General features: G+C 41.8%; 3 protein-coding genes across 3 annotated transcripts; 1 reads left to right on the top strand and 2 right to left on the bottom strand.

Annotated features, from left to right (window-relative positions):
• Positions 1-9,383: 9,383 nt before the first annotated feature.
• Positions 9,384-11,393, bottom strand: RHO25_008970 (uncharacterized protein; the record flags this gene model as incomplete). The annotated part of the gene is made up of 4 exons (XM_023605064.2): positions 9,384-9,869; positions 9,923-10,207; positions 10,264-11,033; positions 11,087-11,393. 4 exons carry the CDS (start codon positions 11,391-11,393, stop codon positions 9,384-9,386), a joined length of 1,848 nt encoding a protein of 615 aa, XP_023448552.1.
• A 4,535-nt stretch (positions 11,394-15,928) lies between these two features.
• RHO25_008969 (uncharacterized protein) lies at positions 15,929-16,240 on the top strand (the record flags this gene model as incomplete). Its single annotated transcript, XM_065603122.1, has 1 exon — positions 15,929-16,240. The coding sequence occupies one exon, from the start codon at positions 15,929-15,931 to the stop codon at positions 16,238-16,240; it is 312 nt and encodes a 103-aa protein (XP_065459194.1).
• Positions 16,241-17,538: 1,298 nt separating this feature from the next.
• On the bottom strand, positions 17,539-18,864 carry RHO25_008968 (uncharacterized protein; the record flags this gene model as incomplete). The annotated part of the gene is made up of 5 exons (XM_023605063.2): positions 17,539-17,690; positions 17,761-17,981; positions 18,055-18,398; positions 18,472-18,505; positions 18,557-18,864. The coding sequence occupies 5 exons, from the start codon at positions 18,862-18,864 to the stop codon at positions 17,539-17,541; spliced, it is 1,059 nt and encodes a 352-aa protein (XP_023448555.1).
• Positions 18,865-21,941: the final 3,077 nt, after the last annotated feature.

Below are 21,941 nucleotides of genomic sequence, written 5' to 3'. Positions count from 1 at the left end.
ATCGCTTTCTTCCTATCTCTATAGGTGTCTAGCCGCCCTATACTTTACTAGTATAGCCGAAGCTATCTATTTCTACCTATAACTATATAGAGGTATATAATAGGACTTCGTAGGTATTAAATTATAATAAGAACTTAGCCTATCTTACTTATCGACGATTAAGCTATTTAGTCGTTATAAAATACTTAAAGTTTTTATAGTCGGATAGTACTTAGATATATTTATCGTTCTAGAAACGCTCGAAGTTACTATCTTCTTCCTTTCTTTCTATTATAAGTTTAGAGCGCTATTCTTTAAAGGCTTATACGATTACTAGTAACTCCTTATTATAGATCTTATAGTTATATTCTACTAGTAATATCTTCTTAGATATATATACTACTAGATACTATACGCCTATATCCGAGTTTTACTAAGAGAGTACTATAGCTATAATAAAATCGGAAGTATCTATTTCTAGTATTATCTTCTAGCTAGGTCGGAATAGAGCTAGTACTAGCGCCTTAAGGAACGCGACCTTTAGTACTTAGAAGGTAGCCTCTTACTTAGTCGTCTAGTTAAATAGTATATATTTCTTTTTATCGGACGTACTATTAGCCTCCTTCTTAGTAAGGGCGGTTAGCGGCGCCGCTAGTCTACCGAACTTATCGATAAACTTATAGTAGAAGTTCGTAAACTCTAAGAATACTTAAATATCTTTAATATAGCTAGGTATTTACTAATCTTATATAGCTTAAACTTTCTCTAGATCTATTCTAACGCTATTACGACTAATAATTATACTAAGGTACTTAGTTTTATATACGAAGAACTCGTACTTATTAATATCTAGCTATAAGCTAGTAGCTCGAAGCCTCTCTATTATATAACGAATATACTATATATACTATTCGTATAAATTAGAGAAGACGAGATAGTTATCTAGATAGGCTAAGTAGAAGTTATTAAGGAACTCTCTTAGCGTATTATTAATATAACTTTAGAAAGTACCTAGTACGTTATAAAGGCTAAAGGGTATTACTATATACTTAAACTATCCGTATCTAGTAGTAAATACTATCTTCTATTTATCTCTAGTAGCGACGTAGATATAGTTAAACGCTATAATTACGTCTATCTTAGTAAACTACTCCTTTCCTATAATCCGGTCGAGAGTTTCCTAGACTAAGAGTATTAGGTAGCGCGACTTAATTATTAGCGCGTTTAAACTCCGATAATTAAAGTATATATAGAGTCCTCTATTCGGCTTCTTAATAATAAGAACTAGTACTATAGCGGGAGATATAGAAGCGTATATATTACTCTTCTCGAGCTAGTTATTAATCTATTTCTTAATTACCTTATTCTACTACTATAATATCGAGTAAGGTCGTTTAAATAGTAGAATAGCGCTTTCTTTAAGCTTAATTTTATAATCTAAGCCGGGACGGTATAGTAGTAGCTTATCGGCTTCGCGCCTATCGAATAGGTCGGTAAAGTCTTAGTATTCTATTAGTAGGCGGTCTATAATTGCTTTTAGATCTACCTAGTTTATAGTACTAGTTATAAACTTCTTAAAGTCGGCTACGGCTATAGCGTTAGTATACGCTTGCCTAACGTATTAATTAATTACGATCGTAGTAGAACCTCCTCGGTATAGTATAGTTTAAGACTTAATTATCCTTATCGCGTACGTAGTTAGGCTATCGAGAGGTACTTAACGCCTCTCGTCTAGTCCGGCTATCTATATTACGTAAACCTTAGTCCCTTATCGACGCGCTATATAGTATAGCGTAGTCGGGCTAATCTCTTTAATATCGGTAACCGGGTTACTACTAGAGATATACTCGCTAGAAACTTCTATAGAGTAGTATACTATATATTCTTAGTAGTCTTTATATAGGAAGATAATATAATTATCTAGCTATATAATATTAGGATTATATTAGTTAAACTATCCTTTTCTAAGTACGAGGTCGTACGTAGAGCTTAAATATATAACAAACGTATAGAATAGCTCTCTATAGTCGCTAATATCTAGTTTAACTTCGGCAATAGTAGTAATATCTAATAGGGCGGTAACTTCCGACTCTAGTCTAAGCTTCCTAGCCTATTCGAGTAGAATTAAAGGGAAATTGTTTTTATATACGAAAGATAAGTTAATATAACGAGAGTTTATACTATAGTTAAGATAGGCTTTAGCCTAGATACTATTTACTATAGTATCTATAATAAACTAGTCGGTAATCTCTAGTATTACTCTAAAGCTCTTAGCTATATCTAATATAGTAAGTAAGTATGCCTTTAGTATCTTCTATATATTAACTTTATCGCTATAACCTCCGCTCGTCGTACTCGAGAGAAGGTCTAGGTATTTCCCTAGTTCTAAGTAGTGCCGGTAGTATTACTAGCGGTATTACTAGCGCTAGAGCCTATAGTTATAGCGTTAGCGTTAGAGCCTATATACTTCTTAAGAGTATAAGTAGGATTACGAGAGTAGTAACTCGGTTCGTAGTAGCAGAGATAGTAACTACTACGGATTAAACTGGCGCGCTAGTCCTCGGATAGAGGCTTTAAGTTCTTATACTTATCGAGGAGGTCGGCGTACGGAAGTAGATTAGACGAGGATATAGTATTACTACTACGTCTATTACCGTAGTTACGACTATTACTACTATTACTATTACTATTATTACTAGTATTATTATTACTAGCGTTATTACTACTCTCCTTCTTAGAGTCCTTCTTATTCTAGTTAAGATAGGCAAAACTAGTCTCGATATTATATAGCTTATTAACGAGCTCCTTAAGAGTAGTCGGCGGCGTGCTATTAACTAGTCGGTTCTAGTAACGATAATAAAGTAAATTCTCGAGTATCTATATCTCGATCTCCTTAGTTATAGTAACGCGAGAGCATAGGCTCTAGAACTTAGTATAGTACTTAGAGAATAGTTAACTCTCCTTCTACTTAAGCTTAGATATATCTATAAAAGACTTACTAGTAATATCGCGCTAGCTATAGCGCTCGACTAGGAAGATAAGTATCTCGTCGATAGAAGTAAATAGGTTAGTAATAGAGCTCTTTTAAACGAACGAGGAGAGGCGAGTATTAATATAGAGTTCGAGTAGTATACGAACGTCGCTCTTAGTCGTAGTAAGGAGCTAAGTTATAGCCTAATCGGCTAATTAGAAAACGGTATTTACTAGGAAGTAGTCTACGTTAAGGAGCTACTTATCGAATAGAAGCTTACTATCTATACTAAACTTCTCTAGATAACGAATACCGCGAGCTATCTAAATACTAATTCTAAAGAGAGAGTCGATCTATAATAGTATCGTTATAGCCGAGTCTACGCCTAGTATTTTAAAGCGAAGTATCTTATAGATACTATTATAGTCGCGGCTATAAGATAGGTTATAGCTATTACTACGACGGCTATTATTACGACGGCTACTACTACGGCCGCTATTATAAGAGTAGTTAGGTAGTCGGCTAGAGCTACGACTCGAATTAGAATCGGAGTCGGAGTTATTAGGACCTAGATTACTACGCTAGCGGCGCGACTATAAAGATAGAGAACGATAGCGTAGATATATATTACGATTAGAGTCGCGACTATAGCTCTTATTAATCTTCTTCTATAGCTTCTTATTAGCTTTACTTAAAGCAGCCTTCTCTTTTATTAGAGTAGTATTATTCTTCCTTAATATAGATAATATAAGATCTATATTCTAGCTCTCTACTAACTCTTACTCCTTAAGCTATATAATACGTACTTTAAGCTCCTTAATATTAGCTTCGAGGTCCTTACTATAGTTATAGTAATATTTAGCTATCTCCTTAAATTCGGTAATATTAGCTATAAGGTCTTTAACGACCTTCTTAGTAGTATTATTAGACGAGAGGCCTATCGTATCTTCGAGTCGCTTTCTAGACTCTTCGAGGTTATCGCTAAGCTAGATATTCTCGGCTTCGAGGCAGTCGGCTTAACGAGAGAAGGCGTAGTACTTCTCTTAATTAAAGTTATATATAGCTTAAAGGCCTTTAAGTTACTAAAGAGCTATATAGTAATCGAAGTAAAGGTAACGAATAATAGTATATATGCCTTCTAGAGTAGCTCGGACTTAGTTATAGAGCTTAAAAGCGCTTAGATTCTATAGCTAGTTAGTAGAGATATAGACTTCCTTACTAGTATTATCTTAGAAAGTAATCTCGTCTTATTTAGCGAGAGTAGGTTAGAACTCGAGAAGGTTAATAGGTTCTTCTTTAGGTTCGGTAGCTTCTTCGATAGTAGTAAGTTATTCTTTAATAGCCTTCTATTATTAAGCGAACTTACTATCTAGATCGTAGCTCTAAGTCTATAATTATAACTCGACGTAGTTATTTAAAAGCGATATATAGAAGGAGTAGCGGCGGCTATTCTTACTACTAATACTACTCGGCTTCGCTATTATTAAGATAACGAGCAGACTATAAACTATATATATAAAAAAAGAGAGTCGCGCTTAATATAGCGACCTACTATATTTATACTATATACTATATTAGAAAGTATAGTCTAGTTAGATATTCTAAGAGATACTTTAGGGATTAGGATTAGGTAATATAGGTTATATAATACTAGGTTATATAACCTAGCTAATACCTATCTTAGGAGTAAGATATAATCTATAACTAACTAATATAATTAACTCGGTTAGTTCCTACTTATTATCTCTACTTCTACTATATTATACCTATCCGACGAGTGCCTACGAGAATATAATTCGATATACTATATAATTGTCGATATCGCACTTTATCGTAGCGACTTACTATAAACTATAAACTATATAAACCTAGTCGTATAGATTAGTCTTACGAAGTATAATAGTATATAATATCGTAGTAGAATAGAAGTCGTAAGATAAGGTATCTAAGGAGAGCGCGAGAGAACGCGCGACTAAATATAAGAAACGCGTATCGTAGAACGTACTATACTACGATATATATATAGCGTTACGTACCGTTAAGACTATTTACTACTATATCGTAGGCGAGGTCGTAATAGAGATTAATAGACTACTAGTAGCTAACTCCGAGAGTATCCCGGCTATATAAGTCGATATAGAAGAATACGAAGTAGAGTTCCTAAAAGTTAAAGAATATAGTAATATAGTAGAGTATATAAGGTAGTTCTTAAAAGGACGTCTAATCTATAATCGATCTAGATTTTCGAGGTAGAAGACGCGTATATAGAAGCGTATATATAGTAATATTCGTAAAAACTATAGTAAAGCCTATTACCTATACTATCTAAGAATATCTAATCTTTAGAAGAAGCTATTATATAATTACTAGAAATACTATACCTCCTATATAAGCTCCGAGAGCTATAATACCGACTACTAAAGCGCGCTTCTTTATAAAGTAAGTTATTATTAGCGATATTATAGGATAGAACTATAACTCGTTCGAAATCTCTATATATAAAGTCTAGCTAAGGAATAATTACTAAAAGTTCTTAGCTTCTACTTAATAGAAAATTCTAACTACCTAGAGGACGGCTCCTATAATATAGACTAGCCGGAAGAGTCTAGTATTAGTAGCTCTTCCTATAAATATTCTAATATTAAATAGAAGAAAGATCTAGATACTATCTAGCTAGAATATAGCTAAGTAGTTAACTCTAAGAGTATTTTCGTAGTATATTTAGAATACTCCGAATAAATTAATATAGCTAAAAGTTAAGAAGAGAGTTAAGTATATATAAGTAGCCTATATCTATATCTAGAGACTACTATTAGATAGTAGGCCTAATTTCTATAATAATAAAGTAGTAGAATATACTAACGTTATTCGTAAGAGCGTACCTACTAGTTCTATAGGCTCTTCCTACTCTACTTTATAGTTAAAGAGCTATTTTTCTAGTTTCTCTTTCGAGCGCTTAATACTAATATATTCTATTTTTAGTAAAGCTCTTATACTAGCTTTTTATTATATAGAAGGCGTATATCTAGTATCTTGCTTCTCTATATCTATCTTACTCGTATCTAAAGCTATTTATACTATACTTAACTAATAATTTAAAGTATTTAAAGGTTTCGCTTAATTATAATATAAATAGAAGAAGAAGGAAAAGATATACTTATAAAAACGAAAGAGAGATACGATCTCGCTTTTATATAGTATTCTAAGGAATACGTAATAGACCGAGTTACCTATACTCTAGTATATTATCCTTACTTTATCGAATAGTTAAGAGTCTTCTATAGTAGAAGAGTCTATAAAGTGCTTTTCTCTTTTCTTAGTACTATAGCTCTAACGAAAACTATAAACTATAGGCCTTATCTTACTTTATATACTTTCTAATACTAGTCTATTATTCTATATATACCTCCTATAGCCGATATTTACCGATATACCTAGGAATATCTCTAATAATATATAACTTCTAAGATTATATTTTATAAGCTATATATAGTATACTACTTAGTTCTTTAATTTCTTAAAGCTCTACTAGAATAAGGTACTAGGAAGTTATACTAGTCTAGATTATACTAGTCGCCTTATTCTATAATATAATATAGAGTAGGTAGAAAGCGCTAACGATCTCTAGTTTATAAGAGCGCTTAAGATCTCTTAAGACTAACGCTAATCGATTAATTAGTACTCTACTAAGTAATAGATATCCTAATCTACTCGAGAATAGTAGAGGAAAATCTTCTTCGACTAGCTTATATTATATTCTTTTAAGTCGGAAATAAAGTATCTAGAAGTTAATAGATACTACTATATAGTATTATAAGCTACTTTTACGATATAAGATATATCTAGAAGTAGAGTCTTATCTAATAATTACCTACGATATAGCGTTCCTTATAGTTAAAGAGGTATTTATTATAGCTACTAGAGACCGCTCTTCTACTATCTTTCTAGCTATTATACTTATAGTTCTTACTTAAGGAACGTTTTTACTATTAAGTCTAGAATAATATCTATTATTTCTAGTCTAAAAGTAGGCTCTTACTAGCTAGGAAATAGATTAAATAGCGAGCTAAACTATATTTTAACTATCTTATTACTTAACTAGAATAATAGGAAAATTGCTTTTATAGTCGAAGTAGGCGAGGTTATTATCTATTATACTACTACTACCGATACTATAGCTATATTTATATCGGCTCGACTAGACTCTTCTACTTTTATTATCTTTAGAGCTAGCTATTAGGCACTATTTAACTATCTAGCTCTATTATATTTTCTGCCTATTATAATAACTCTTATTATAGCTCGTATCTCTACTAAGGTCTAAAGTATAGTATAAAAATTATAATTCTAAGAGCTTATAGCTACTATCGCTTTAAATATTAAAGAAGTATATATATAGGCTAATATCGTAGTTATAGCTACTATATTAAGAGCTCTACTATTTCGTTCTAAATAGATTAGGCCTAGAACGTATATCTATTATATAGGTATAAACTTAGAAAGAAAGTAGGAAACTCCTCTAGAACTATTTACCTATATATATTCGTTTTATAATTTTACTACTTAATCTAGAACTATTAGAGAATTTTAGTATATCCTAGTATCTATAGAAGTTTATATAATTAGCGATATACTTTAGAGTAATAGAGCTAGTATATAAAGTATAGTCGAGATTACTATTTTTAATAGCTCTAGAATCTCGCTATAGGACCTATTTATAGCCCGTCGCCTTACTTAAGCTATAAGTATAGCAATTATAGATATAACGCGGATTAGAGTCTATTAAGTTAGCCTAATTAGATTATATATATTCTTATAATAGGTAATAAATATACTTCTATCTCTAGTATTATACTTAATAGGATTTTAAGTCGGGCGTAATTAAACTCTTATCTTGTCTTATCTTAACTTATAACTACTATTCTCTTACTTTATACCTCTATTACTTATTTATACCTAGATATAATATAGATATACTATACTTAATCTTAGAGCAGGATCTATAAGGAACATACTAATAGATTATAAGCATAACTAATGCGATAAAAGGATCTATAGACTACTATAATCGCAATAGGTTAAAATAGGCTAGTTAGGTGCGACACCTGTCTCAAGCGATTCTGCCCGCTATCTTGCTCCAAAACATACAAAATGACCAAGGATAGAACTAGTAAGCCTAGGACATATTAATAAGAAAGACTTAAGGCAATTCGACTGAACGCGGCAGAGCAGATAATGGTTTCTGTAGGGAGGGACTCGCTGATCTCCCTATACCGGGCGTTTCGTTGCGGAGTGAAGCACTCTATAGCACCCTCGGTCCCGATAGAAGTCGCAGAATTTTAGCGGATCAAGTCCTCAACTCTGAGAGGGGAAAGGGGATTAAATTGCGCAAAGCTGGCGAGCAAGGCCTCTGACACTAAGGTTCGGGCGACAGGCGATGGATGGAAGTCTAGCGTCAGCCACCTCTGCTGCCCCTTCCGCCACTCCTTGAGTCTCCTCGCCGACCACGGTGATCTTTTTCATTTGTGTATTGGTGTTACATAGCCTCTTCTTCCGTGCTCCTCATCTCTGTCATAAGTCTTCTTCGGCGGCCTTTGCGTCCCCCTGTATCGTGCGAAGCGTGTCCTGAACGGCGGCCATATCCGGAGTGTTTTGCAAGTTCGCGATCATGTTCACGACATCCACCGGTGTAGCGTGGCTCTCAGTGCGATCGATACAACCGCGGGTCCTGAGCAGGTACTTCACGAGTTACAAGGCGTGCTCTTGGCACACTGTGGCTTGGGCGAGCCTAGGAGGCCATGATTCCACCATGAACATGAGGCGCGGGGCGACGTGATTGATACCGCAGCTTCGGACGACCTTCAAAGGTGAGTATAGCACACTGTATCTAGTGAGACGCGCAGACATAGTGTGCTAGGGACAAGTTCTCCACCCCCAACTGCCGAGATGACGCGAATCGCCGATACATGTTTGTCAGAGTCTGTGAGAGCATTTCGGAATATGAGGGAGGTGCCCGGTAAAGAGGATGTACTCATGTCAATGCCACAAACCGCGCGACCGGCAGAATTGTGGGTGAGGTTATCAGGGTTTTTTTTTCGCCGACTTTGCCGATCGTATCTTTTGGGATGCGAAGCACTCTGATTAGCATATCATGTACAATAGGTGACAAAGTGCATTCGTGGGAAAAGGATCACGTCTTACTTCTAAGCCTGTCTTAAAATGCGGATATCATAGTGACTAAAGGAACTCTCATTCGGTCTCCGCTTCGGTTTAATTCTCAAAAGACAGAGCACTGGCTGAACGCAAATCACTGTCCAATTGTGATACGCTGGAGAGCCCATAGATAGCCATTAAGTATACACAACTCCCGATTCCAGTGCGACTTCACATTAGCCAGTGTGGTTGTCCAGGGTCCCTCCTTTCCAAGCTCGAGTCACTCTTTCTCATCCTTCCCACCAACAATTTGAGGATACAACATACTTGAATTCTTGTCGACCACGATGTAGTTCTTAATGGTGACAGTTCCATTACCTAGCGCATACCTCTGCTCTTCTGTACACGTACTACCTGGGTCAAGTGAATAACAAATTTCCAGTGCCGGCTTCGGGACTTCTCGTTTCTGGCCCCGAACGCTCGGGGGCCCTTTCGTTTGGTACTTGTCATTTACTTTGAGCGTTCCCGTCGCAATGTCCCGATGCTGTAGCGCACGGTGGAAGATGCGATAAGCGGTTTCACCTTGGAATGCGGGAATCGCGTGCCCAGTATCGTAGACTACAGAGAAGGAGAAGTTTGCGTATTGTCGGACTTGTCCACCAACAGAGGAAGAGTTCGTACGAATGGGAGCGTAGCCTGCGGACTGGAACTCGGAGGTGTGGGAATAATTTACTCCAAGAGAAGAGTCTTCGCCTGCGAACCAGTTCTAGGACGGGCGATTAGTGCAAAGCAGAATGTATGGATGTGGGTCACACATACGCAGACCCAATCGCGATCGCCAGTCATGATATGCACTTTGACGCCGTGGTCGAGGAGATAGGCTAGCTTGTCAAGATGACCCGGACGAAAGTCAGACGTGTTTCGAAAAGCACGCGAGACTGCATCAGAGAATGAAGTCCAATTCAATGGCACACCGAGGTTGTCTTGCACATGTGGTTGATTGAGATAGCCTTCGAAAAACGGATCGACGTAGCGACGATCATTTTTTTTAGTAATGTCGTAAAAGCTAAAGCCAGCAGCTCTGTTGGGGAGCTGCTGCACATCCTTCAAATGGTCAGCGGCTTTCATGCTTTGATGTCAGTTGTTGAAATTCAACCCACATGATCACAAATATATCCCGCATCTGCACAGATCTGATTGACAGTGGCATTAAGCCCAACTACGTGCGGGTCGTAAAGTTGGGTCAAGTTGCCACACTGCCACATCAGATCTAGGCAACCATCCTTCTTGTGTAAGTTGTACAGCATCTGGTCTCGGATCGACTCGTTGACCAGTTTCAATCCGTATGTGTTGTTCCACACAAGTTCTGGGTACGAATAGTACATGATAGGATCTATGCACGGGCTCACGAGCAGAAGTGTGTCGAGGTCCAGCAACATCTCCTTCTCGTCGCCAGAGGAGGGACTATTACGAATTCTTTCGTTCTGCTGCTCGAAAAACTCAAAGAATGTCGGTCCGTACCGGCCACCGTAGCTCTCCGCTGCCAAATTGATCTTTCTGTGATTGGGTTGGTAATGCGGAAACTCCTGTGTCCAACTCTGCAGGAAGTGCCATGCTGCGCCAGCTGCTACAGTGGAACTGTTAGCAGTAGTCATGTTGTCGTAGTCCGACATCGTCCCGACAAGGTACGTTGAGTTTTGCTGTGGAGTCGGGTCGGTGTCGTTCAACTTGATGGCATTGGCGGCTATAAGATCCACGGTGTAATTCTGGAGGATGCTGTATGATAGACCGGCGCTCACTGGCTGGTCCAGATACAGCATGTTAGAGTCTCTGTTCCACGACCACGGGTTCAATCTCGTAGAATTTGAATCTGGGTTGATTTGGCATGGGCCATTTTCAGCAAACAGGCCAGCCATAGAAGACGAACCAGCTTAATTGCAATGTCAGCCAATTTCTGCTATGCCTGGTGAGAAGTCAACTCACGACCACCGTTGATCCATATCGTAAGAGGGGCATTTCTAGGGTCTTTCCGGCTTTCGAAAAACCAGAAGAACGTGTTGATGGGGTACGATTGATTGATGCCCAAGTCTCTCAAAGTGTCTGGAGGTAGATGGACAAAGCCGGCATAAGCCTTCACTCCTGGCGTGGTCTCACATATCGTCGTCTGCTTATAGCTAATGGATACGCTATTGCCAGCGGGTAGCTTCACGAATTCCACATCGCGAGGTGGTGCAGGAAATTGAGCGAGGCTAATCGAAGCCAAAGAGGCTGCGAAGGAGAATTTCCGCATCGCAGAGCGGAATGGCTGTAGGTTATCTGATGATGTTCCTGGATTATAAGCGTTCAAGTGGTAACCGCGCAGCTGAGGCGGAAGTGCGCAGTTTTCATCTTGCCGGTGAGACGGAATTAGTCAAGCCATGCCTGCATTGGGATATCACATCTAACAACGTTCATCGTGGACCAAAATGCATGCTTCCAACTCCTCTCAGCTCTTTGTGGTCCGCTGAATGCCGCCGATCACCTCTGTAGCCTGTGGATCACAAATACAAACACATTGCAAGTTAGGAGTAGAATTTTTGCGCCGCCGCAGCTCGATGCAAAACTTTCCGATGCCAGATACGGGTATTGCAGCTACATTTACAAGGCCTAAATCCCACCACGGAGCTAGTTCAGACAGTGATCGGGCTATGTGGCGATGGAGACTCAGTCCGCGATTGGGATTGCCAGTCCTTGGCCCTCGATACCATACAGTTCTGACAAGAATTCGAGTTCGAGAAAAACAGGTCTCGGCCAGCTCAGCACACTTGATGCGGCAAACCTGCGAAAGTGTCAGATACTGATGCAAGATCTGAATCGATCTTCCGCTGTTACCGCCGTTCAGAGGACGGTAATCAAGCTGGGACTAAGTGCCGTTGCCTTCCGCGAACCTGGTGTGGGCGCCACCCTCGCTGTAGCTGGGGCAGAGCTGGTCACGCATGGCCAGGTATCCGATCTGAATTGTCCTGAATAGGTTCGGACGGAATCACGGCTTGGTCGACTTCTGACGATCGCTCTCCTAAGACCTTCAAGTGGTGCAAGTATCACAGGGGAGTCAAACCATGGCTTGCTAGCTCGGGTATGATACAGCGCCACGGCTGGTCCGTACAGCTTGGTCAACTGCCGCATACTACTACCTGCAGTTTCTCACTTCGATCCGGAAGTGACCTCGTATACACTTGAAGCACTTATCGAAACAATTATTGAAACACTCTCAGTTCCGGATTGGTGCAGACGTTGGCCACACATGGGATATAGTCAGAGATCACTCTTAAGTAGATTCTCTAATGTAATGCCCAACTTTCAACTCAATACTATTGCGATATGCAAGCAGACCTTTTTGGCGTGTGTTGGGCTATATCGGACACGCAGTGAATGGGACGGGCGGCTTTGGCGGGAGCAGTGGTCGATGGTCGACGGCTGATAAGTTAGTCGGTGGGTGGTAGTCGTTTGGCAAGTGAGTTGGAATCACAGATCGGAGATGGAAGGATTTGCCATTACCATGTCTGCCATTCTGCACGAAGGACCATGACTTCAGTGGCCGCAAAGCCCGACTGTCTAGGACATGGTCCGACGAGACAGAGAAGAGAGTTTGGCATGTCCTGCTCCCAACAGTGACCCAGGCCCTCGCAGGGGATCGATGCTAATTATAGCACAGCCTCGCGGCAACTAGCGGTCCAAGTAGTCACTCAGACGAGTCAGGAGCGGAGCTTGGGGCGCAGCATGTGTTGAGCATAAGCATGCATACAGATCGTTCAACAAGCATGCTTAGGCTCCTCATCAAGCATCTCTACGTTCAGACAGAGGAGCGCGGAAGGTGCATAGAACGGCTATACATGGGAGTCAAGGTCTTCCATCGATATCGAACTGATCCTCGTAAGATATTATTCTCGATCATCGTCGTCTGTTTGCGAAGTATGCATCGCTTACCCTTCCGTAAAGACTGACTGCATGAAATCGAGGCGATAGTGGCCCTGCGAGCTGTGAGCTGGCAGCTGTGCGCTAGCAGCTGTGCGCTAGCAATCGGGTAACAGCCTAGTGTCCACCGGACACATGGTCCGAACAAGACCGTGTGCTTGCTGTCAGCCCTGCTCTTCCGTCCTGCATCTCTCCGAAGCATTTCGACTCCGATCTGTAATACTGCATGCTCCGGGACGATGATCACCTCATCAGGGAAACGCATCTGGAATAAGCTTCTCGGAATCCTGGGCAACACCAGACCAACGGGTCAGCCGACGGCGAACGGCACTTGTCTGTAGCCACTCGTGACCACGGTTCGCTGTTCGTACGATCGCGAACAGCCAGTTTTGGAGCTGAATTCGGGCTTCTCCGGAGGCAGTGCACAATTCTTCCGCTTCCAACGCGAAGTCCATCCCGGCGGGAGATATCGCAAAACAAGACACATTTGACCCCTCTGGATAGGACGGGAATGCAGATGGTTCACCTCCTAGGAGCCAGTGATCCTATGCCTACATCATGAAGTTTGCCTCGCTCTGTATCATGCAACAATATGGCCGGACTCGCGAGTGACCGACCGTAAGTTGCGACTTCGAACGACAGCCTCTACTATCAGGCAGACTTTACGCAGTCCGCCCTCTGCTCAGCCATGTGATATCCTCACGAGAGCATCGCCCGGCAGTTTAGCCTCAATAGCAAGTACGAAGTACGTACTCTCAAACGGCAGGGGACAGGATAGCCTGTAGGTCTGTGACCTGGCTCATCAGACAGAGTCGACTGAACTGCGTACATGTGAGTCAGAGAGTGCAGGGGACTTGATTCTGACATAGTCGTTAGGAAGCCGCGTGGACGAATAAGATGCCGGTTCTGCTGGTTGGCGAAGTGGAAAGTCTGTGTGCCCTCCCGATGGTTCTGCTGACGAGTGGATGACATCAGGGCTCTCGCATTAGGTCGACGGTAGGACCAAGTCCAAGCTGCGAATCCATGTAGCCAGAATCATCCGTCCGTATCGACCATGATAGCCTTCGCCATACACGACGATGGCTCGCATCGGCTCTCACGGAGACTTTAGCAGTCTCCCCAGGCCCTCAAAGAGTCGCACTGCTGGTTGTCGTGTCAATATGGAGATGTATCGTGATGCACCATACACAGTGTAGCTGGAGCTCAAACACGACGCCATCCTGTTATGTGAACGCTGCTCAGACTCACGCTGCAAGCCAACTCTCGAGACAATTGGCAGCCTCAACACCGCGCTTGGCTCTTGTCGCTGCTGTCGTGGCCCCAGATCCGCTCCGCGCCGTTGCTCAATCTTGTAAGGTGCGATGACACGCGGTCGTAGACCCCAGCTGTAGATGCACCGCTGTCGGGAACGTATGAGCCGACTGCCAAAAATGACGCTTATCCCTTTTTAAGCCTGCGTATAGTTACCAAAGATTGAGAGTGCTCGCTACTGTACGACATGCTCCCCCAACCTCGGTGTCCCGTGTTCGGCGGCCCCAGCCCGTTGTGAAATGGAGCTCGAACGACGCACTAGGCGTGCAGTGCAAGAGAGAGCACAAAATCTAGTGATAGATGGATGACTGGGCTGATGTGGTGTCTGCTGAAGTTTCGTGCCGCTCCAGGTAGAGCTATTCTTGGTCTGCTGACGGATCCATGTTCCAGTCGGCAAGCGAGGCAAAGGACTTGGCCTACCAGGCACCTGCCACCTTAGCCCTCCTCTTGAGTGTCCAGCCTGCTCTTGTCCTTGGTGTAACATAGGATTCGACGGCTGTAAATCTGTGTTGTTAGTGCCATCCGTGCCGCCACCCTGGCCAAGACTGTTGGACTTTCCTTACAGCCTGGTTGGGGCATTGCCTGACGGCTGGAGAGGCAAGGAAGACGCTTAGCCGTCACCTAAGAAGCCGTTCTATCCGAGCCAGCAGGTTCCGTAGACCTCTTAGTCAACTTGTGTCTTCTTACCCAAAATCTAACTTTGTGCTGATCGCGCACGTTTCCGGTAGGGATACTTTCGAATCGGTGCAAAGAACGAGCTCCACGGCCCGAGCAAGACTAGTGCTCAAGGATAGTTCCTGTCAGCTCAGCTCGTATTTCTGCGAACCACATCACAACTTTCGAACACTGCGAACAAGCCTCCTCCCTGCTTGGAGGTTCAGATCGAAGGTACGTAGCAGGCTGTCGGTTGTGCAGAGCACGTATGTCAACTGACATCCCCAAATGTTGGAAGGACACACCAAGACGGAACTGTATGTTCTATCAAGTGAGTGTCTGGGTAGCTATCTATATACCTTAGTGGTGGGCATCACTGGGCATCAATCAAACCATCCTGTAACCCCCCTGAAGCGCATCATTGGCCATAGGGGAATTATGTGCGGGCCTACTCCGAGAGTTTGCGGCACTGACCTGATGCACCCCAAGTATTCCGCGGAGTCAGCGGCCGCAACATGCGAAGATGCGCGCACTCTTCCGCGCTCTTGCTCAGGAAGAGGGCATAGAGTTTGACAATGTCTTCGATTGGACACTGCGCTTATACTTGCAGGGTAACATACAGTAGATGCGGTCCTCAGAACCGCAGTACAACAGACAGCACGCTCTACGCTCGCTCGTGCGGTGTCGTTAATCCTCTGGCGTGTCCTTCGATGGTGCGGTGAGCAACGACGGCGTAGATGTCAGCAAGTATGATGCTTACATCCCGACCTCGTCCAACACGAAGGCCATGATCGTGAACGGCTGTTTGCTCCCCATCTGCATCAAGTGCATGAACATGATACTTAATCGAGTTCAACGACAGGCTCGTGCCTGGCTTCATGAACAAAAACGGTGTCAACCACACAAATGTGGTGGTGCCTGCACGAGCCCAGCACCTGGGTCTCTGTCACATCCCCGATCACACTCGTGGGGTCCACGCGGTGCGAGAGAGCGTTCGAGACCCTTTCCATCCACCCGGACATTCTGGAGGACTCAAAGATGCTCAAGGTGGCCCACAAGGTCGTGGGTAGGTCCGCGTTCATGAACAAGACCAAGGAGCAGCTCGTATACATGGATTTGGACCAGAACAAGACCATAAGCTCGGCGAAATGCAAGGTCATGACCGTGGATATGAACGAATACGTCAACAAGGACGGGAGCAAGATGTTGTTGCCGTGACTGTTGAGTGGCTTCTTGTAGGACGACGACTCGTACACGATTACGTACGAAAGCACGACGAAGAGCACGAACCAAGTCATGAATATGGTCGCCACATCACCTCGAACATCACAACGGTAGGAATGGGACCACGTCGACAGACACGAACATGATCATAAACTAGAACGAGTACCTGGCCTCGATGCAGACGAGATCCCCAGTGTGGACCAGCGAGCTGATGATGCACCTGACGATGAACGGCTACGCGCAGGCGTCGCGGCATACATTGCCTTATGTATGTATGTTTGGATTTGCCTTCTCTCCAGTATGCTAGCACGTCGAAGCATATACCAATTATACGGTACCGGGTGGAATTCGAGAATCTATATCTTCACCTATTGCCGTGCAAGGTGCGCACAAATATCGATGTCTTGGCTCTCTGGCGAAGTCCGACGCAATCGTAATCCAAGCAATCTGCGCTACCATTGTGACCACAACGGAAAGAGAGTTGCTCTCTGCTGGAAACCCTCAAACTCTACACTCTGGCCCTCAAGATCGTTTAACCGCAAATCTCGTCTTAGCGTTGCCCTAAGGACCTCCCCAGCTGTCATCTGTCCCTATGACCTAGGTGTCTTCCCAACCGATCCGTTGGATACGTTTATCTCCCAGAACAACTGTCCGAGGATGGCATACTCTACGAAGCCAACGTTCTTGCAAGCTTCGTCAGTTGCTACTCCAGTCCCCGCACTTGCCTTGATCAAGATCAAGCAAGGCGAAACGTAGTCTAGCGAGCCAGGAGTACGCAATTGGCAAAAGGCTGCCTCGGTTAGCATTGGCTCGAGATGTGCTGCGGGTATCATGCTTACCGCAAGGGGGATCAATGTTAAGGACTCTTATTTTCCTGCCATTATCAACTACTCCTCTTTGCCTTCTACAGTACTCGACATAGACTTGTGGACATGACTGCTCTTCGGGCTGGTAGTGTTCGCCTCCTCGGTTAGCATGAGCACTATGAATGGTGAGATATATGATTACATTGATAGTCGACCTTGAGGACATGCTCCTTGCAATGCTTCACGATGCGCTGTATCGCTGAGGTCTGGCACATAATTGTTGCACTGCCAGTAAGTTCCCATGACCCTCCCTCTCATACAACTATGTATGGCTAGGATAACTTACCCTGTGCCGTGTTAACTAAGCGAGCGCTGTTCTCGTCGGGACTTGGGCACAAACGGAAGACACCGCGACTCAGGAGCGGCACGATGAGCATCCTGTACTGCCTTGAATTTGACTACTTTCTAGTGGACATGGCCTGCCCATCACGAGCCCTGTGCAAGTCGTTCAGCCTGAAGGGAGATCCACTCTTTCGCGTTGATGCCTTCTTCATCTTCATCGTCAGCTAGTGGTACACCCTCTTCTTTCAGTGTCTTGAGTCTACAGTCATCAATAGGACGCACAAAATATACGATGCCTGTTTGACACGTCCAGATTAGCTGCAGTGCGAAGCATTGGACTCATGTGGTTCGCGACGTGGAGCTTACTGTAGCGTGGCCATCGACCTTGTTCTCCCGGAGCAGGGATGACACGATGCCTGCCCGAGCACAAGACCCCATTTGTGAACTTGACCGCGGCGTCGCCCAGATTGACGATAAGACAGTTCTTCTTAGGCTTTACCCATAGCCATTCTCCTTCGGCGCCGTCGTCGTAGTCGAGATTGCCGAGAATTCGATTGGGAGAGCCGTACACCTGAAGCCCACCTAGCCTGCGCAGAGTTCATAACCAAGTTAGCATGACATCTTTCCTGTGCTCGGGTTTGAGTTCTGGGAAATTTATACCAATTCATGAGGAGGGTGATTGTTCCAAAATCCGTATGAGCCGGCGTCTGGATCTCTGGCATTTCCGCCGATTGACGAGCTGGACCTCTGATCATGCGGATGTGGTCTCCCGAGAGTGCCTCTATGCGGTGTCTCTGGTGCAGTTCGTTGGGATCGATGCCGAGCTTTGTTGCCAGGATGCCCAAGATCTGGACGCCGACTGAATGGGCAGTCTGGCAATATTCTTTCAGTAAAGTTTTGTTGTCGAGAATGGGGCGAGGCCACTGCCTTCGCATTTCCTCGTCCGATACTAGCATGTCGTTTTTCGACACGTTGAAGAATTCCGCCGTGTCGAGCGTTTTGTGCTGAGCGAAAGACTCATATCAGTACCGTCGCTCGTCATCATGCTTCAGAGTGGGAGAGCATAGGCCCACTCACTTTGTCGGTCTTGGTACGGCCGACTTCTTTGTCCCTATCCTTGGCATGAACGTCTGTTAAGCGTCGACTGTCGTATCATACCTACCCGAATATATCCTTCCCTTCGTACGGGTGTTTCAGCTTCTCCTCTAGCGGAAGCGCCATGATACTCTCGGCGACTCTTGCAATGTCATCTGCCCCACGGGAGATCGTGTCGCCTTGCTCGCAATGGCTCAGATCGAGATAGAAGAATCCACGCGATTTGCACTCCTCAAACATGCGATCGTGCTCATTATGCTCTGCATTTTGGATCTTCCGCAGAGAAATAGTTTTGAGCTCCGCGGTCTTCAAGTCGTCGTGAAATGGCGGGTAGCTCGAGGGAGTGAACTCCAAACTGCCGTCTTTGTGAGGCATGGCAGCTCTGTAAAGACAACGAGAAGAAGTTACACAATTATAGCTTCTGTTCTGCTTGCCCAATTAATGGTATATACTTTGTTCGATGACGGAAATGGCTCTAGCTATATAGTCGTGCACACCGCAATGTATTCCGCGACTGGCGCAGCAAGTTCCGCGACTCCTCAAAAGCTTATGTAGGAAGGACGTAAGACGCACTGAAGAATCTGGCACCACATTACGTTACTGTCAATCCCCGGTCGATTGTGGTCAAGGCTGGGCTATGATGTGAATTGCCGTGATCAAGTTGCACTGCCATGATCTTGTTGCTCTGCCGTGATCATGTTGAACTGCCGCGATTATGCTGAGTTACTGTAATCATGTTGCAACGCTCTAGAGCTCTATACAAAGTGCTAAGATTCGCTAAACTTGTACGACGAGATATAGTATGCCTACGAAATTATAGCCTAGTGCCGAAAGTGGCTCACGTATGGAAGCACGATTGTAGCTATATACTAAGACTAAATTCTTGATTTATAAGTAAGTTAATAGACTTTAGGCAGGAATTATATACTGCGTACTCGTACGACATATAGGCAGCCTGTTAGCGTGCTGCTAACGCGTAACGAATCTAAGCTAGGGCTTGAACCTACTATATTATATTATATTATATTATTTAATCTAGCTATATATAGATCTAATGTCCGTATAAGCTATCTCTAAGCGTTAACCTTATATTTATACTCTCGTTTACTACCTTAACTTAAGATATTCTCTAGATCTGTTTTTTATACGAGTATAATCGAGATAGTTACTCTATAAGAGTACTATTAATTAAGTAAAACCTAGGCCTAGGTAGCAAATCTACTAGTGCTTTTTAGAAACGTAATTATAGCCTATATAACGTCTATATCCGGCCGCTATTTATCTCTATTAACTACTTATCCTAATCTCGAGTCCTTCTTTTAGCTCTTCTTTTCGAGTAGAAAAGATATATTATCCTATCTATTACTAGTAGCTTTCTTTAATTATTATTACTAAGATACCTACTTAGAATAGTATAATAGTATATACTTAATAGACTCTAACTCGCTCTTATACTCGTATATTACGCTCTCTACTTATCGTATATATACTAAGTATTTATATAAATAAGAATAGCCTATTCGCGCTTATACTAGAATTCCTATATCCTTACGTATTAGCGCGCTATATAATAGTAGTCTATATCTTCTAGAAAGAGTACTATCGATTAAGTAGATAAATCTACTCTATATAGATATAGCTTTCGGTACGTCTACCTCGACTACTACTTATAGTAGTTTAGAGACTTCTATATATTCTCTAACCTAGCGTTTAGGTTCTATACGTAGTATATAATATATCGATATAGTCTCTTAGATAGTATAATATACTTACTTATTACTAGCGATTTCTTTATATCTAGATATCTAAAGTAGCTTAACTTAGACGCTCTTCTTATTAGCGAGCTATAGCTCTTAGAGTATTACTACGACGACCTCTCTTAACTTCTTAGAGTAGCTACTACTACTAATTTGCTAAAGGGCTTCCTAACTATTAGATACGATCTATATAGGACTATTAACCTTCTAAATATATTCGAGTACTATCTTAATAGTATAAATCTCGGTACTAGCTATAGTATATATTATTTCCTGCTCTATAGTTTCTTACTATACTACCTTATACGCTAGTTTGCCTAATAAGCGAAAGTATCTTACTACTATAATATCTATCTATCTATTCCTTACTAACGCGTTAGTATAGTATAGCTACTATTACGTTAGAGCGCCTAGTAGGCGCTAGTAGATATAGCGTATCTCCGCTTTATTATATACTAGTACTATATCTTTAAGGTTATACTATAGAAGTAAGGTATATAGTAGCTTTAGAGTAATACCTAACCTCTTTTTACTTTAGATAGTCTTATAGTAACTAGACTAGATCTCGAATAAAAGGCTTCTATACTACTTATTCCTCCGTTCTATATCGTTTATAATAGACTATAGAGAGTACTACTATAGTAACGCTCTAATACCTAGTATATACTTAGTAGTCTTTCTTACTAGTTATATTTCGATCGGCTCTAGTCTAGCCTTATCCTAGAGAATACTTAAAGAGACTATCTAGAAGGCTCTAATAATAGCTTACGTACCTATCTATTAAATACGTTCTAGCCGAGTAGTATACTATTATACTCTAAGTCTTCCTTTTATATACTAAGTTAATACTATATAGTCTATAGTAGTATTAATTACTATATAATATAGCTAGTATATCTATTTTAGTTAGATACCTCGAAGCTATCCTATTACTAGATACTTCTTAGTTACTATAGTAATAATCCTATCGAAGTAGGCTATTATAGTTAGTCTAGTATCTAGTATAACGCCGAGGATCTTAATTATATCCTAGAGCCTAATCTCTAAGCCGAAGAAATATAAGGCTAGCTTCGAGCCTTCTTCTTTTACTACTTTTTATTCGAAATAGACGAATCCGGTTTTGTTTACTTCGAACGTAGCTCTGCTCTTCTCTAACTACTAAGCTACTAGCTATAGTACTTCTGCCTATAATCTTTCTATTATCTCTATATAGTTAGCGCCTATACGCTATACTATAAAATTGTCGATAAATCCGAGCAATCTACTTACTCTACTAATCTTACTTTCTACTAGATTTATATTATAGAAAATATATAGAATAGAAGAGAGTAGAGATCTCTATAGGATACTAGTATAACTAATAGGTATATACTCTAATATAAAGTTACCGATTATAATACTTCCTATTCGATCTTTATAGAAACTACGAATCTATCTAACTATCTTATCGGAGATACTTCGCTTATATAAACGCTATCCGAGTATAACTAGATAAACTCTATTAAAGGTATCTTATATATCGAACGTTATAAGTAAAAGTATATACTTACTCTTCTATATCTTATAAATCTTTTCTATTAAGACGTCTAGAGCCTACTTATACGACCGCTGCTTTCTTATACTAAAATAATTAGTAGGTAGTAGAGAAAACCTTTCTACTAGATATAATAGTCTCGTAGCGACGATAGCTTTAAG

This window comes from Cercospora beticola, chromosome 5 (assembly GCF_033473495.1).
Source record: "Cercospora beticola chromosome 5, complete sequence".
Taxonomy (NCBI): Eukaryota; Fungi; Ascomycota; class Dothideomycetes; order Mycosphaerellales; family Mycosphaerellaceae; genus Cercospora; species Cercospora beticola.
The sequence above is the reverse complement of the archived record's forward strand: the minus strand, read 5'-3'. Positions and strand labels throughout refer to the sequence as shown.